This window comes from Brassica rapa, chromosome A05, assembly GCF_000309985.2.
Source record: "Brassica rapa cultivar Chiifu-401-42 chromosome A05, CAAS_Brap_v3.01, whole genome shotgun sequence".
NCBI classification, from domain to species: Eukaryota; Viridiplantae; Streptophyta; class Magnoliopsida; order Brassicales; family Brassicaceae; genus Brassica; species Brassica rapa.
In genome coordinates, this window is record NC_024799.2 from 1,166,817 (window position 1) to 1,181,985 (window position 15,169).

Here is a 15,169-nt window from a genome sequence, read left to right on the forward strand (position 1 = left end):
CTTTAGACGTTGGAAAAAAAAATTTTGAAATCTAAATCTAAACTGAAAATCCGAATCCATATTCAATTCAATCCAAGCTGTAAAAATATTATAAAATATCTGAATGGATTATTAAATACTCTTTTCGTTTCATTTTAAGCGTTGTTTTAGGTTCGTGTATACAAATATTCAATTCAATCCGAGCTGTAAAAATATCTGAATGGACTATATAAAATATATTCGAACATGAAGTATTACTATCCGAATCCTAAATAAGTTTGTATACCAAATAAATTTTAGACAGTTATAAAAATATAATTGAAATAAAATATTATTAATCAAATTCAATCCGAAAAAAAATCAGAAAAACACTTTGAATCTGAAAGGATATCCGAATGTTGTCCATAGTTGCCAACATGTATCCTTCGATTATCGGTTTAAATTTGGTTTAGATCCGGTTTAAAATCAGTTGACTTTCCCTTAGTAGAAAGGGATAAGGATCCGATCCATAAATGGGGATACAACGACATCTGAGAGAGTCTCCGACAGTAGATAGAACTTTTGTATGTTTTGTAATCTTACTAGATACGTGCGCTACTACACCTTTTACGTGTTGACTACTCTTTCACTGAGACATCTTTGGATCATGAGCAATCATCCGTAGACACGTGATCCTATCCCCTCACATTCGCCGTAGAGGACCATCCTTCAGATCTCTGATCCATCTCAAAGATCATTCCCATCTTCCACCTTTCATCATCACTACAATGGCGACAATGAGCAAAACCCATAGGTCCAAACCCACTCACGGATCCAAAAGACTTGTCCTTTTATCTCTCCTCGCAGTCGCCGCACTGCTCCTCCTCTTTTTCTCCTCGTCCTTCTCCACCAGAGGATCCGGTCTAGTTGATTACTTCTCGAGGTCTTCTCGCACCAAGAGACAACACAGCTTGTCTGACAAGTACTTGTACTGGGGAGACAGAGTCGACTGTCCCGGCAAGAACTGCGAGAGCTGCGCTGGTTTGGGTCACCAAGAGTCCAGCCTTAGATGCGCTCTCGAAGAAGCCATGTTTCTCAACAGAACGTTCGTAATGCCTTCTCAGATGTGCATCAATCCGATACATAACAAGAAAGGTGTACTCAATGGATCATCCGACAATGAAAGGTGAGAACTTACTTTTGTTATGTTTTGGTAACTTTTAAGACAAGAGATGGTCATGTCTCTTTATGGTTTTGTGTGTGTGTGTTTTTAGTTGGGAAGTGAGTTCTTGTGCGATGGAGTCATTGTATGACGTTGACCTTATCTCTGAGAAGATCCCTGTGATCTTGGACGACTCGAAGACGTGGCACATTGTGCTGTCGACAGGTATGAAGCTGAAGGAGCGTGGGATTGCGCATGTGAATGGAGCTAGTAGGCGTGAGCTTAATGACTCTAGCCACTATGCAAATCTTTTGCTCATTAACCGAACCGCAAGTCCTCTCGCATGGTAAGACCAATGTGACCAGGACCGGCCTTGAGATTTTGGAGACCGTAGGCGATTTAGTAAAGATTCGATAAAAAAAATATTATTTATACATATTTGGGAGCTTATGTCTATATAAATTTCTTTCGGCTTTACCCAGGACCGGTTGTGAGCATTGTTGATTCTTGTATCTTTCTTGGTGTTAGGTTTGTTGAGTGCAAAGATAGAATTGATCGTAGCAACGTCATGCTTCCTTATTCATTTCTGCCGAGTATGGCAGCACCAAGATTGAGAAATGCTGCTGAAAAGGTTAATGAAGTTTCCAATACAATCTTAGCTTTGAAGGTTGTCTTTAGCTCTAATAGCAAGTAATCTTGGGTTGAACAGATAAAAGCACAACTCGGTGACTATGATGCAATCCATGTTCGTCGAGGCGACAAACTAAAAACAAGAAAAGACAGGTTTAACGTTGAAAGAACTCAGTTTCCACACTTAGACAGAGACACGCGTCCAGAGTTTATCATGACCAGGATACAGAAGCAGATTCCACCAGGGAGAACTCTTTACATCGGTTCTAATGAGAGAGCCCCTGGATTCTTCTCTCCTCTCTCTGCTAGGTAAAACTCAAGTTTATAGGTTTACTACTTGTTTGAATGTTCTTGTAAAGATGAGCTTAAGACTCTCTTGTTTACACTACAGATACAAAGTGGTTTATTCGTCGAATTTCAGTGAGATTTTGGACCCTGTAATCGAAAACAACTATCAGTTATTCATGGTGGAGAGGCTTGTAATGATGGGCGCAAAGACGTTCTTCAAGACGTTTAGAGAGTATGAAACGGATCTTACTTTAACAGATGATCCAAAAAAGAACAAGAACTGGGAGATACCAGTTTACACCATGACCAAGACAAGGAAGAACTAAAGACTACGCACTGATCCTAATACTAGACCATATTTGTGTATGTATAATGTGTTACCAGAGGCAAAGAGTTTGTTGAGCATTTTTTTCTTGCTTCCTGGTCTGTTTCTTATGTTTATGTATATCAACTCATTAATAATAGTTTATAGCAAGTTTTCACAATGAATTATTCTTTTACCAAGTCTTTAGCAAACTCAATGTTCAAAAAAATCATTAAGCATTTTATAGTAGATTATTGATTAGGCAGATATCTAAACAGATTTTTTAAACACTTAAACTGATTGTTCAAAAAATTGTTTAGTTTAAATCCGCTTAAACAGACTTTTAGAACACTGAGCAAACTTATGTTTGCTGTGAAAGATCAGTAGGATATGAAGATTGAAATCATAGAATGGCCTCTCCATATATCTTTCAAATCTGCAAGAAAAGACTAGCAAATGTGCACTACATAGACACAACCTACAGATGTTGTCCTAAAATACAACTGGCAGAAAAAAAAGGCTAAAAGAAAGAAAAAGAGGATTCAAATCAGATCATTCGCTGAACATATTATCATCAAGGCAATGCCACTTCAGTTGTTAGAACGCAGCAGAATAAGAACGAACACCTCCCCCCTCTGCATCTCGAATCAAATATTTCCTATGAAACGTTTAGTGAGAGTGTGCTTCAAGAAGAATGTTGGTGGCTGCGTTGACATCGTTTCTTGCGTGTACAAGAGCCTGTCTAGCTGCGTTCTGGTCAAATCCCATAGATACCAGAGTAGCTATAGCTTCCTCAGATGGCTCTATACTTGGCGGTATCGGTGCTTGATAAGATCTCTATAAAAAAACTCAAACACAGCATGTCGGCAAATGAAGATGGGGTTTCAAGCAAAGAAAAACGGATGTCGTCCTTACCACTGCTTGGCGACCTAAGCTGGGTGATGTCCTTCTTGGTGCTTGAGAATGGCTGCTCGAGGATGGCAAAGACATTCGGGAAAAGAAAGAAGCTATGAACCAAGGGAGCTGTGAAAGTGTTTTTAGACAAAAACTAGTGTTAGTAAAGTGACAAACGCTCTTAACTTGAGGAGATGGATGCTGTTAGCAAAAGGTAAGAAAGGCATATAACCTTTGCCTTGCGGATACCAAAGATGTTCAACCGATACAAGGAACCAGCAATTATGCCGCAAATACCAGGTAACATGGATCTCTTCCAAGAAGATAGTAACAGCTACAAAAAAATGGAAACCGAGTAACTTGTCTAGTTAAGAAAAAGGTTCTACTGTATAAAAAGAGTTGTAAAAATAAACATTTATGGTACTGTTTTTACCTGGACACCAGCGAGATATATGAATGATTTATCAGAGAAGTGTAGGCCAAATACATTGAACCTCTTTGAAACAGGAATGTCCAAGTAGAAGGGTACAAAGGAAGCAAATATGAGAGCGTATGGTCCAGATGTCAGTAGGTTTGCTGAAGTATCTACAAAAATAAATAGAATTTGAAACCAACAAAAGATCATCACCGATCTTAATACTCCCTATGGACTTCACTGATAGGTGAGACTAGTAGTAACCAGGCTAGTTTAAGCTTAATCATTAACTATATTCCCTTACAATTGTCTGCATTACTGTACATTACGATTACTGACCAAAACAGTTTAGATTTTGAAGATTAGAAGATACATACCTTTAAAGAGTGATAGCACGATGGTCTGTAGAATTAGTGACACAAACCCAGAGAACAAGATGAAAACCTGCAGAACGAGTACAATCATCTTTCTAGTTACCAGGATAAAGGATATAAGTGAAATGACAAACCAAATCTACAATGAAGAAAGAACCGAAGCTGAACTATCTCCTTACCGAGTGCTTATTCGAACCAATCTGCCTCTCAAAGACTCGGAAGTAGTACAGCAAATACACGCCAAAGAGCAGTTCTGGGGTGGAGGAGAAGGCGAAACTCGATTTGATTAGCTTCCATATCCTAAACTTCTCAAAAACATCCTACAATCAAATTGCCATAAGATTATAAATACAATCGTTTTTTTTTCTTAATTACAATTACAAGCCTTTCACAAAAAAGAAGAGACTTTCATAATAGTTACTCTACAGAGACAACGAAAAGAAGAATTCAAACAATCAAGCATCTTCCCGGGTACTATTGTGGCATACACAATCAGATGAGCAGAGATGCAAGTTATCTAACACATGATGGTCAACAAGTGCAGCCAAAAATCAGATTAAGTTCTCATCCATTATCAAATTATCTAACATAATGGTTAAGATATCATGCCCAGATCTGGTTTAAGCAATCCATCTGTTTAAAGCCTAAAGATTATGGGTTTAGCTTCTCCCCCTCAATAAAGCAAGAACCTTTGAAACTAAAGTGAAAACCTAACAATAAACAATGATGGTGATTGTAACATACAGATCCTAGTTCTTCTGTAAAACCTATAAGAGCTTGAAACTTCTCAAAAGTATCCTTATAATGAAATTGGCAGAAGATTATAAATACAAATCGTTTTTTTTTTCATTACAAATTACAAGCCTTTCACAAAAAAAGGAAGAGACTTTCATAATAGTTACTCTACAGAGACACCAAAACAAGGGTGCAAGGCTATTGGCATCCACAATCATATGAGCAGATAGGCAAGTTATCTAACACATGATGATGGTCAATATGTACAGCCTAAAATCTGATTAAGTATTCTATCTGTTATCAAACTATCTAAACATCATGGTTAAGACTTCAAGCCCAAATCTACTTAAGCAAATCCATCTGTTTAAATCCTAAAGATCTTTAATTTAGCTTCTCCCCACTCAATAAAGCAAGAACCTTTGAAACTAAAGTGGAAACCCAACAATAAACAATGATGTTGATTCCTAACGAATCAGATCCTAGTTCCTTCTGTAAAACCTATAAGAGGAGACATTTGAAAGGAGATTCACTACCTGGTAAGACAAGGCGAGCTTGGATGAAGAACCTCCTCCTCCGCGGATCCCGAAGAAGACAGTGAAGAGGACGCTCGTGATGACGAAGGCTCGCGTGACCGGAGCATTATCTGCAAAAGTTCGAAACTTTCGATCGTTAAATCGAAAACCCATGATGGAAAACAAAAGATATTCCCAGAAGCTGATCGAAAGAAGGAGGATTAGGTCACTGAGAGTACGTACTGAACCCAGAAGGACCTCCGTTCATCGTAATCGGAGATGAACAGAAAAAAGTCAATAATCGCTGAGGAAGCTCGTCGTTGAATGAATCTGGATTTGGAGATGGATCGAGAGGGGTTTAGTTTCTCCTCGAGTCGTCTATAAAGGAAGGATGTTTCCAGGAATTTTCAGTAATCTCTCCAATGCAAACAAACATCAATCAGATAATAATAAAATTAATTTTATTTCTAAAAGATGTTTTTTTTCTTCTTTTAAAAAAGCACACATATTAAAATAATAATTTAACTTTAAACATATATAAATGTAAGTTAGATAAAAAAAATTAAGTTAGATAATTTTCTGTAACTCTAAACTAATACCACTTCAAAAAAAAATACATATAATTGTGGTTAAGAAATATTTTTACACTTCAAATTTTGTTTACCATTAAAATCTAAAAAAAAATAGTATATTTATCATTTAGAAATAAGTTATAAATAAATAAATAAAATTAGCAAACAATCCGGAATATTTCGTATCTTATTTTTATTAGAACGAATATTTCGTATCCTTTTGAGACAATTATCAGAATATGCTATAAATTAATTAAATAATATTACAAGTAAGATCCTTACTTTTCCTTTTTTCTTGTAAACTTAGCTCTCTAGTTTTAAGTGTGATAAACCCTTCTTTCATTAGACCAGTAGTCTGTTTCTGTTTATGTTTTCTTCAAGCAAAGCCAATGTACAAACTTTTCTCTAAAGCCTGTTTTCTTTTTGATTTATACTTTTTTGTTTACAGTATAAGTAGAAATTCCAAATTTACTTAAATGAGATTGCTACTTCTTAAGCAAACTCCCCACCTAAATTAAATAAAATACTAATCCAAAACTTGCGAAGGCCACAACCGCTTCCACGTAGAAACCTCTTCCTCTGTACCCAGTTTCTTCACACCACCGTAAAAACCACTGACTTCGTTTCCCGTCTCACGGTGGTCTTTCCGGTTTAACACCGTCGTTTTCCACGGCGACTCCGGTCTGAACTGTCTAAACTCCATCACCACATTCTCTGCCCAATATATATATTCACACACAAGAAACATCTATTCATTCCCTCGTGAACGACTCAAAACGTTTCTGAAGTAAGAAGATAAGTTTCGTATATGTTACCGTCAGAGACGCAACGGCAGTTCTCTTCTCCGACACAGTTGTGAAGGTGACCCACTACTCCGAACCACCAACCGTAAGGGAACTCTTTAGTTCTTCTCCATTGGATCTCGAAATGGTCTCCCGGTCTTAGTCCCTGCAAACAGTCGGACACGTGTAGGTCACGTGACTCTGTCTCCACTAGAGCCGGTCTCAATCTCTGCCACGTCACGTTTTCCTCCGCCGCACGACGACCATGCGCCGAGTATCTGAATAGTGAGAAACATTCAGTGACATGAGAGAAACAAGTTTTCTAGAGTGTCATTCTTTACCTTGCTTGAAATGTATTAGTCTTGTTATCGTATCTGACTTTAGCATCGTAACACGACATCATGAATCCAACATGCCCGTTCTGCATCAAACCAAACACATATTATACTCCCTTGTTTCACGTTGTTTCACATATATAGTTACTTTTTATAATTGGTTGATCATATATATTAAAAATAAATAAAACTATTAATATTAATATTTTATACTAAAACTACTTATATTTTGAAATAGAGGAAGTATCATGTAAATCCTCAGAACTTGAAGTTTTTTATTCAGGGTAATTCGATTATTAGACTATTTTCAACCCTTAAAGAAACTCTAAAATAAAGAAAAAATAGAGATAGGTTGGAAATGTTTTTACCTCTCTGTTGTAGACCTGAGCAGGAAACCAGAACTTGCCACTCTCAAGATTAGAGTACCAATACATCACAGAATCAATAGGAGATGACGATGAAGAACCTCTGTTGTGGCAACCATGGTTTGTTTTTAACCATGAAAAAGGTTTAAGATTCGCAGCAAGCCTCGACCTCCATTGTTGTGTGTTACTTCTATAACTGCTTGGATTCGAGTTTTTGAGACATGCCATTAATGTGGCGACATGAGTTTTCCACTCTTTAATCGCTGCATCACCCATTAATCTCCCCCATTTATTCTCCATGTGCTTCTTCCAAAGATGATCGCTCACACATTTATCCCTTAGCTCAGAGCAAACAAAAGTCATAGCACATAGCTCAGATGGGGAGAGCTTCTCTAAGATGCAGTCTAAGGTTAAGTCAGGCAAATCCAGCAGAGACATTTTGTTTTCATCATCTTGATTCTTCTTCTTTCTTGTTTTCCTTCTCCATGCTAGTGTTGTTGTTAATCCATTAGTATGGATAATGTTTCTTGCAAGCCAAGAAACTATGAGTAACCCACAAATAGTGTTGGAAAAACAAAACGAAAGGATGTTGAGGTACTTGTTCTCCATTGAAAACAAGAAATGGTGTAGAAAAGAGAAAGAGAGAGAATAGAGTGACAATAACATTAGTTTCTACAGAGAGAGAGAGAGAGAGAGAGAGAGAGAGAGAGAGAGAGAGAGAGAGAGAGACTTGAAGGATATTGTATTGCCTTTAGGGTGATTCACACGCTATTCAAAAGGAGTTGTTTCATGTGGCTCATGCTTTGCGTGTGTATCCTATGTATTTTACAAGTATGAAGCAAATATGCAAGGAGTGTTGTTTATAAATTTGTAAAGACTCGTTCGTTGTGAGGCTATTAAATTTTAGAACATTGAATTGGGTAAGCAATAAATTAATACTGGTGAGAGTTAGGTGGGGCAGAGGAAGAACCAATGTGTTTTGGTCATTAAGACTCCATTGGCATTACCATGAGAGACAATGGCCTTAAAGAGTTTCTGTCGTGTGTGTGACAGCTGGTGCTGGGTGCACCTAACTTAATCTTTAAACTATTCATAACTATCAACAACATCGAAGTTTATAATGTTTTGGATTAGTGAACGCCTTTCCAACGACTTAATTTTTTTTGTGTAGACTAATTCTACCAAAGTTCCAACTACTTTTGTGTATATGTTTTAAAGATTATGGATCAAAAAGTGGGTTTAGGGGTCTATCCACGTTATCTTGAACCCAATATCTCACGAAATCAGAACCGACTTGGTCAACTCCTGTTGGGTAGTAATTCAACTAAAAGTGACGTGGACTATACGACAAATGCAGTTGATTAGGTTTTAAAAACAATAGTTTTTTTTTATTTCCTAAGTAGAGAATCTAACGCTCTTAAGTTACAGATAACCTAAGCGTAAATTCAAGCCCCACATGGCCTTAAACAATTCCCTAAGCTGGTGTTATTGGTGAACTCCTTATCAGCAGTACCAGGAGAAGAAGACAAAGTAAACTGAAGCTTCTGAAACCTTCTCTTTCGGCAGGAGTCTCTGATGCAAGTGTATTTTAAACTCGTAGCCATTTCATTCCTTCAGGAAGTGAAATAAAAGGGAGATGAGGTTCTTACCATCAGCTTGTTAAAATGTTTCTTGCTTCTGAAGATTACCAATTAACGTACTATCTCTAAATAAATGTATTTGCAAATTTGCTACCAAACCAGGACAATTATCTACTGGAATTTGGTCCAATAGGCTTCTTTTATTTATCTTTTGCAGATATGGATTTTGAGAATCGTTAATGGAGAAGGTTTTGATTTTATATTCAGTCCAATGGGCTTCTCAATCAAGAAAACATAAAACATACAACTGTTTTGGGGGTAGTGTTTTCGGATTTAGAATTAGTTAATTTAATCCTATGAAAAAATAGTATACTCAAAACATAGTCAAAGCATATAGATCAAAATATAAGATCAGATCCTACGTAAATTTAGTAATCGCTATTTTCAGCGACGAATAACAAAGAACAAAACTTAAACGGATCAATCCAAACGACTTCCTTTGAGATCAAATCAACGTCTTAGAATACATAACTCCATAGAACGTATCAACTTCGTAGACAATAACTCCAGAGAACGTACCAACTTAATAGATTCGATCAGAATAAGTCCTTTGGCTTTGGATCGATCCGTTTACTTTAAAAGTAAACATACATGTTCTCCTTATGATGCATGCAACCATGCACGAAAGCGTTTTTACTTTTTAGTTTACAGTTTAGTTCTTTTTTTTTTTGTTTATACAATTTATTCGGTTGTTGTTTTACTGCCATCTCTGTAATTAATTAGGCCAAAATTAATATTTTATCTCAATCAACATAGTTGGTCATTAGCTAGCTAGAGATTGATAATTATAAATGTGTTAGCTTTTTCTTTTAATTCAACGATATGCGGTCGTACTAACTTTCTTCTTCCTTTTAAACGTGCATGTTCACTGCGGCGTGACGTGTAGAAAGTAGACCTAATTATCTCATGAGGAAAAAATAAATCATCCGTGATATATATATTTTTCTAACTTTTGTGGGCATTGAGCTAAATCGTAAACTTGGAATTATCTTTACGTAGCCGTGAAGAAACGAACAGAGCTTATGTCTACTTACGTAGCCGTGACTTGACTTCTTTGGGGATCTATAAAGCTTCGATTTATCATTAAGAAGAAAACCCTTAAACCGGGTAATGTATACATGTGTATCGAATATAAAAGTATTAACAAATTCTTGAAGCGTTTGATTAGCGAACTGATACACAATACTTATACTATTTCGCATCTTCATCCCCACTCCATAATTTACTCAAAAAATAGAGTAGGAAATAGAGTATAAACAAAAAATAAAAAAATTTCTCTATGAATTATTTATGGAGTAATCACTTTTTTGTTTTTTCGTTACTTTATTTTCCACACTATTTTACAGTAAATTAGGGAGTGGGGACGGAGATGTTCTTAGAATCCAGCCTAAATAACACGCTGAGATCACATCACGTTTCTTAAAAAAGTGTACAACTGTAGTAGTTAAACGAAATTATTATTAGGAGTAAAGGGATGGGGGAGATTAGAGGTCCCGCATTAACATTAGACCGATTTTAAGGGTCCTTTTAATTAGGACCTGACCATACAAGCACATACCCCCCAGTGCCTCCTCCCTCTTCCCACTAGTCCACTTGGGCCCCCTTCATTTAATGTCAATCACTTCTCAAATTATAAGTTTTTTCTTTCTTCCTAATCACACTGTACTATTACAATGCAAGATTAAATACTAGTATTTGGCAATTTGTTTTGATAAACTAAAAACGTTTTTGAAAATTTACGCATAAAGTACACACTACTATTTGGTTTAGTCTTATAATTTGCAAAGAAAGTGTAAAATTAATATGTAAAGAAAGTTCTAGCAAATAACTTATGTTGTTGGAGTCGGCCAAAAGAAATTCGCTAAAATAACTATAGTTAAAATAGTACTAGCTGACTGAAATGTATAACTCTTAAGTTTAATAGATATATGGAAAATATACACGTTTTCTTGAAAAAGTAACTAAAATCCACTAAACTAAAGCACGGATTTTGTCTACAACGTCATAGTTGAATTTGGAGAAGGTAGCTAAATCGCCTCTAGCTAATGTTGTTGTTCCCTCCCCACTTGTGGAGGTGTAATACTTTCTTTCTGAAATGAAATTTATGTTTGCTAAGAAAAAAAACCTAGACACTTTTTATTGAGATTCCATGCTTACCAATTGGATTGATTCAAATTGAATATCGTAAATACAATCACTCCACAAATTTGTTTCAAAACAATCACACAAGTCTAGACTAAAGTTGCATTAGTTTGTACAAAAGCCTTTTTTTATTTGAATAAATTTAACATTCCTTAAAAAAAAAGAATATCTTAAATACATACCAAGTGAGTAAGTTGTCGAAACAGATGAAGAGGTTACTAGCATTTTATCTTTCTGTGTTGCAAGGTATGTCAAGTATCTTATGATCCCATTATTTTCAAACCATCAACAGTACACCATCTCGTTTTATCATCTTTCTTGTCCAAAGATTATTGGTAATAATTAGTGCTGTTGGATGTACTATTAGTTTTAAAGATGTACCTAACTTCATGACTATTAATTTTAAAGATGTAAATTCATGAGTTTAACTGGTAACTTAGCAAACAATAAACAATAGACGAAACGAATGTAAAAGACATATTTAACATAGAACGTGCTAAACATGCTGAACAGATACACTGAAAGAAGGATTAGAAAGGTACACAAAGGTGCGTATCTACCGAATTTGTCGGTTAAAAAGAGTCAACAAGAATATTACTTTAATTTGGATTAATTCATGATGGTTAAGTATCAACGTAATTACGTGTGGAGTCCTGGACCTTCCATGGTTCCCGCGAAGGTTAAATTTGTTTTTTTTCTTCTCTGTCTTCGTTATTTTTGTAATTGTCTTCAGTTTCACTTTATAATTAAGGTGGTGACATCACTATCGTCGGGCCGAGTGACGTCATGGCGTCTATGTGTCTAATTCACCGATATAGACGTGGCGCTTCTGTGGACCCTGATGGCTAATTTGCCGACGGCGGCTTCTACTTCAACTTCAGTCACATTTGTCTGTCACGCGATTGTTTCGCACGTACATAACACGTCGAGGAGTCTACTAAAGCCTTTGAAAAATTCTGATTAAGTTGATCTGTTAACTGAGACATAATATTTCGTTTTTGTGTAACTAATAAATATATGTTAAAGAGAAACATTTAATGTATCGTTACTTATGTTTTCTTTGTAATTTCCTTATTAAACAAAAATTATAAACTTTTTTTAACTAAAAATTATAAATACAATGATTTGGATTTTGGACGTCTATGTACTATTAAACAATTTAAATCATCATTTTAGACGGTTTGAATTTGAAGTACCTATACAGTCGATTTCAAAACACTACTATTGTTGTTGATGTATGTAAATAAGCATATGATCAATAGATTACCAATCTTGTTTTGTTTATGCATTTTAAATTGGCCATATCAACATACTATATCATATAGTACCGTATTTATACTATAAATTATAAAATAGAACATTGATGTATAGGTCTGAAAAGAGAAATGAAAACTCCACATTCCACACCAAGCCCACCTACATTATTATCATTATTGATCAAAAGTCCACCTACATTATTAAAAGAGAGAAACAGGTAATAAATCAACCTTGTTAAAGCAAAGCTACTAATCACATGGACAAATAACGGTGAGTAAATGAGTATTATGGCGCGTAGAGCGAACGCGCCGTCGGCTAACAGCAGCCGAGGACTCAATGGGATTTGTGACACTTGTCATTAAATTTTTGTTTGCTTCCTTTCCCTTCGCATTCATCTCCACTGTCCTCCCTAAAAAGAAGCTTATAGTATTTATATATTTAGGCTAAAACAAGAGACCTCACACTCTGGATATTCTTTTTCTTCTTCCTTTTAGGTTCTTTACAAAGAATCAAGAAGATGAAGTCATCATCGGCGTTGCTCACAAGCTTAAACCAGATACAGCCATCTTCATCTCCGACGAGAAAACCACCGAAGCAAAAGAGGAAGGCAACGACGTCGAACGATAACAAACCCATCAAAGTCCGTTACATATCGAATCCCATGAGAGTAGAGACTTGCCCTTCTAAGTTCAGAGAGCTTGTTCAAGAACTCACCGGTCAAGACGCCGCCGAGCTACCTCCGGAGCCCACCACTTACGCCGCCGCAGATCCCCAACAAGAGGAGATAAATCCTGAGCCGTTGGAAGAAGGGGTCAGTGAGTATTATTCACCGCTGGATGAAGAAGTTTTTAGTGCTCCTCAAATGTCGGCAGGTCTGTCTGCGTTTTTCTCGTCTGGGTTTTACAATGTGAATGCCTTAGGGAGCATTGGCTCTCTCTGAAAATCTTATATATATATATATATATATATTTTAAAAGGTGTCACACCGATCAGAAGAAGAAATCGTCTTATAGTTTAGGGTTTTGTCGATACCTATATATATGGATATACTATAACATATGGAGTTCTGTTTTTCTTATTTCGTTTGGTTTGTGGCGAATTATTTGCGGTTGTGAGTAAATAAATCGTTTTCACATCAAGGAAGAAATATTGTATTTTTTGGTTAATAATCTAAATTTTAAAGTAACATGCAGTATCAACATTTTCATTATTGAAACATATGGCATATTGCGTTAGTTGGGTGGTAATAATTCTGTAATCAGTTCGATCTCCAATGCAGAAAATGATCGGGAATGAAACGGAAAAAGAAACATCTAAAGCTTTTATGTCATTATGGACTTTAGTAGAACATTTGGATAGAGATCATAGGTGTATGATGTGTCCCTTTTCTTTTTGGATTTTTGAAAGATTTTTATTTTTGGATGGCCCCATCTTTATGTAATAGAAGTATAACTATGTAGCAATAAATTGTTGTTTTTAAAATTTCCATGAAATCATATAGAGTAGTCTAATATAGGGAACATTTATATGTAAGTCTTAGGCAGTTTGTGTAACTATTTTGCGATTTAAAAACATTAAACCCCGAAACAAAAGAATATGTTGCTTAACTCGGTTGTGTTCTTCAGTAATTTATAAAGTTTTTTAAGCTTATAATTACTTCCTCATGGTGAAAGGTTATATAGTAGTCTAATATAGTAGAACATTTAGGATATATGAAGTCTTATGCAGTTTGTGTAACTATTTTGCGATTTTAAAACATAAAACCCCGAAACAAAAGTAATATGTTGCTTAACTCGGTTGTGTTCTTCTGTAATTTATAAAGTTTTTTAAGCTTATAATTACTTTCCTCACGGTGAAAGGTTATATTTCATAATACAAACACAAAGAAATGTAAGTTTTTCTCAGTTGAAATTCTGGACACTCTAGTTCTTACAAGGTACCATGTAATGTCCTCAATGTTCATATCCTGAATACATTAGTCTGTTAACCTCAAGGTGATTTTCTATAATTTATCGAACATTTCTGGATGAAAATTATATATCATTGAAGGCGATGTAAGATATGAATTAGCTTCTTCAGTATAATAAAAGATGTAGACTGTAGCATCCATTCGGAACCGCTTATAGTTTGACAAAAGGATGATTAGTGTCTTGACGCTTGTTTCGCACGGCCAATAAATCCAGCTTGTTTATAAGTATTTGTCAACAAGAATTGACTTGTTAGTACATAGTTTATTATCTATATACGTAATTCTATGTCTATCTATAACGTGTCATCATCTTTCCATCATATTACTGATTTAAGAAATCTAATAAGTTTGTATTCAAATGAAAGTACCTTGCTGTCAATAAAGGTATATGAACACCACCAATTCCATAGAGAAGAGCATCCATCGTATATCAGAACATACATTAAACCACTGTTTTATAATTTCTGAAAGTCACTGTGACTCGCTCATGAGATATTCCATGAAATCACAGCCCTTTTGTCAAAAAAAAACTTGCATTCATTAGAAACGAAATACCAATATTCATAACAAACGTCATCTAGCAATAATAAAAAGTCAACTAACAGTGAAAATATTTATAGTATGTATTTATGAAACACTATTGGTTGAACAATTACAACATTTGGCAGGACCGACAACCTTCAAGTCTCGTTACTTCCATCCAGGCATCCACCATGTCTTGTCGGTTGTGATGAGACTTGGGATATTTGGGTAAATGATCAAATCATTAATGGATTTTTTTTTTCCATCTGAAATTATATTATTCATGAAACAACGTTTAACAAGAGCCCATACT

General features: G+C 35.5%; 4 protein-coding genes across 6 annotated transcripts; 2 read left to right on the top strand and 2 right to left on the bottom strand.

Moving 5' to 3' along the window:
- The first annotated feature begins 353 nt into the window (after positions 1-353).
- Positions 354-2,542, top strand: LOC103866534. 2 transcript variants are annotated; one of them, XM_033292535.1, is made up of 5 exons: positions 354-1,127; positions 1,231-1,466; positions 1,649-1,751; positions 1,830-2,059; positions 2,142-2,542. In XM_033292535.1, exons 1-5 carry the CDS (start codon positions 747-749, stop codon positions 2,362-2,364), a joined length of 1,173 nt encoding a protein of 390 aa, XP_033148426.1. In that variant the 5' UTR covers positions 354-746; the 3' UTR covers positions 2,365-2,542. The 2 variants fall into 2 exon arrangements, with proteins under 2 accessions (XP_033148426.1, XP_009142726.1); XM_009144478.3 differs by having other exon boundaries at positions 372-1,144; positions 1,233-1,466.
- Positions 2,543-2,739: 197 nt separating this feature from the next.
- LOC103866535 (rhomboid-like protein 18) lies at positions 2,740-5,737 on the bottom strand. Its single transcript, XM_009144479.2, has 8 exons — positions 5,516-5,737; positions 5,294-5,403; positions 4,205-4,345; positions 4,029-4,095; positions 3,670-3,821; positions 3,469-3,570; positions 3,258-3,365; positions 2,740-3,179 (listed from the first exon to the last, which is right to left on the bottom strand). The coding sequence occupies exons 1-8, from the start codon at positions 5,538-5,540 to the stop codon at positions 3,012-3,014; spliced, it is 873 nt and encodes a 290-aa protein (XP_009142727.1). The 5' UTR covers positions 5,541-5,737; the 3' UTR covers positions 2,740-3,011.
- Positions 5,738-6,166: 429 nt separating this feature from the next.
- LOC103866536 (F-box protein At2g41170) lies at positions 6,167-8,220 on the bottom strand. 2 transcript variants are annotated; one of them, XM_033292536.1, is made up of 5 exons: positions 8,057-8,220; positions 7,330-8,026; positions 6,968-7,047; positions 6,660-6,904; positions 6,167-6,558 (listed from the first exon to the last, which is right to left on the bottom strand). In XM_033292536.1, the coding sequence occupies exons 2-5, from the start codon at positions 7,990-7,992 to the stop codon at positions 6,371-6,373; spliced, it is 1,176 nt and encodes a 391-aa protein (XP_033148427.1). In that variant the 5' UTR covers positions 7,993-8,026; positions 8,057-8,220; the 3' UTR covers positions 6,167-6,370. The 2 variants fall into 2 exon arrangements, with proteins under 2 accessions (XP_033148427.1, XP_009142728.1); XM_009144480.3 differs by having other exon boundaries at positions 7,330-8,171.
- A 4,591-nt stretch (positions 8,221-12,811) lies between these two features.
- On the top strand, positions 12,812-13,551 carry LOC103866537 (sigma factor binding protein 2, chloroplastic). Its single transcript, XM_009144481.3, has one exon. The coding sequence runs from the start codon at positions 12,883-12,885 to the stop codon at positions 13,303-13,305; it is 423 nt and encodes a 140-aa protein (XP_009142729.1). The 5' UTR covers positions 12,812-12,882; the 3' UTR covers positions 13,306-13,551.
- The last annotated feature ends 1,618 nt before the right edge of the window (positions 13,552-15,169 follow it).

Bases quoted from the DNA above. Each gene is read 5' to 3' on its own strand.
- LOC103866534 (XM_009144478.3), top strand. From the start codon at position 747: ATGGCGACAATGAGCAAAACCCATAGGTCCAAACCCACTCACGGATCC. The intron at 1,145-1,232 runs GTGAGAACTTAC...GTGTGTTTTTAG, and splicing joins GGATCATCCGACAATGAAAG to TTGGGAAGTGAGTTCTTGTG. The intron at 1,752-1,829 runs GTTAATGAAGTT...TGGGTTGAACAG, and splicing joins TGAGAAATGCTGCTGAAAAG to ATAAAAGCACAACTCGGTGA.
- LOC103866535 (XM_009144479.2), bottom strand. From the start codon at position 5,540: ATGAACGGAGGTCCTTCTGGGTTCA. The intron at 4,346-5,293 runs GTAGTGAATCTC...ATTTGATTGTAG, and splicing joins AGCTCGCCTTGTCTTACCAG to GATGTTTTTGAGAAGTTTAG. The intron at 3,180-3,257 runs GTAAGGACGACA...GTTTTTTTATAG, and splicing joins GCTTAGGTCGCCAAGCAGTG to AGATCTTATCAAGCACCGAT.
- LOC103866536 (XM_033292536.1), bottom strand. From the start codon at position 7,992: ATGTTATTGTCACTCTATTCTCTCTCTTTCTCTTTTCTACACCATTTC. The intron at 7,048-7,329 runs GTAAAAACATTT...GGTTTGATGCAG, and splicing joins CTCAGGTCTACAACAGAGAG to AACGGGCATGTTGGATTCAT. The intron at 6,905-6,967 runs GTAAAGAATGAC...CTCACTATTCAG, and splicing joins ACTAATACATTTCAAGCAAG to ATACTCGGCGCATGGTCGTC.
- LOC103866537 (XM_009144481.3), top strand. From the start codon at position 12,883: ATGAAGTCATCATCGGCGTTGCTCACAAGCTTAAACCAGATACAGCCA.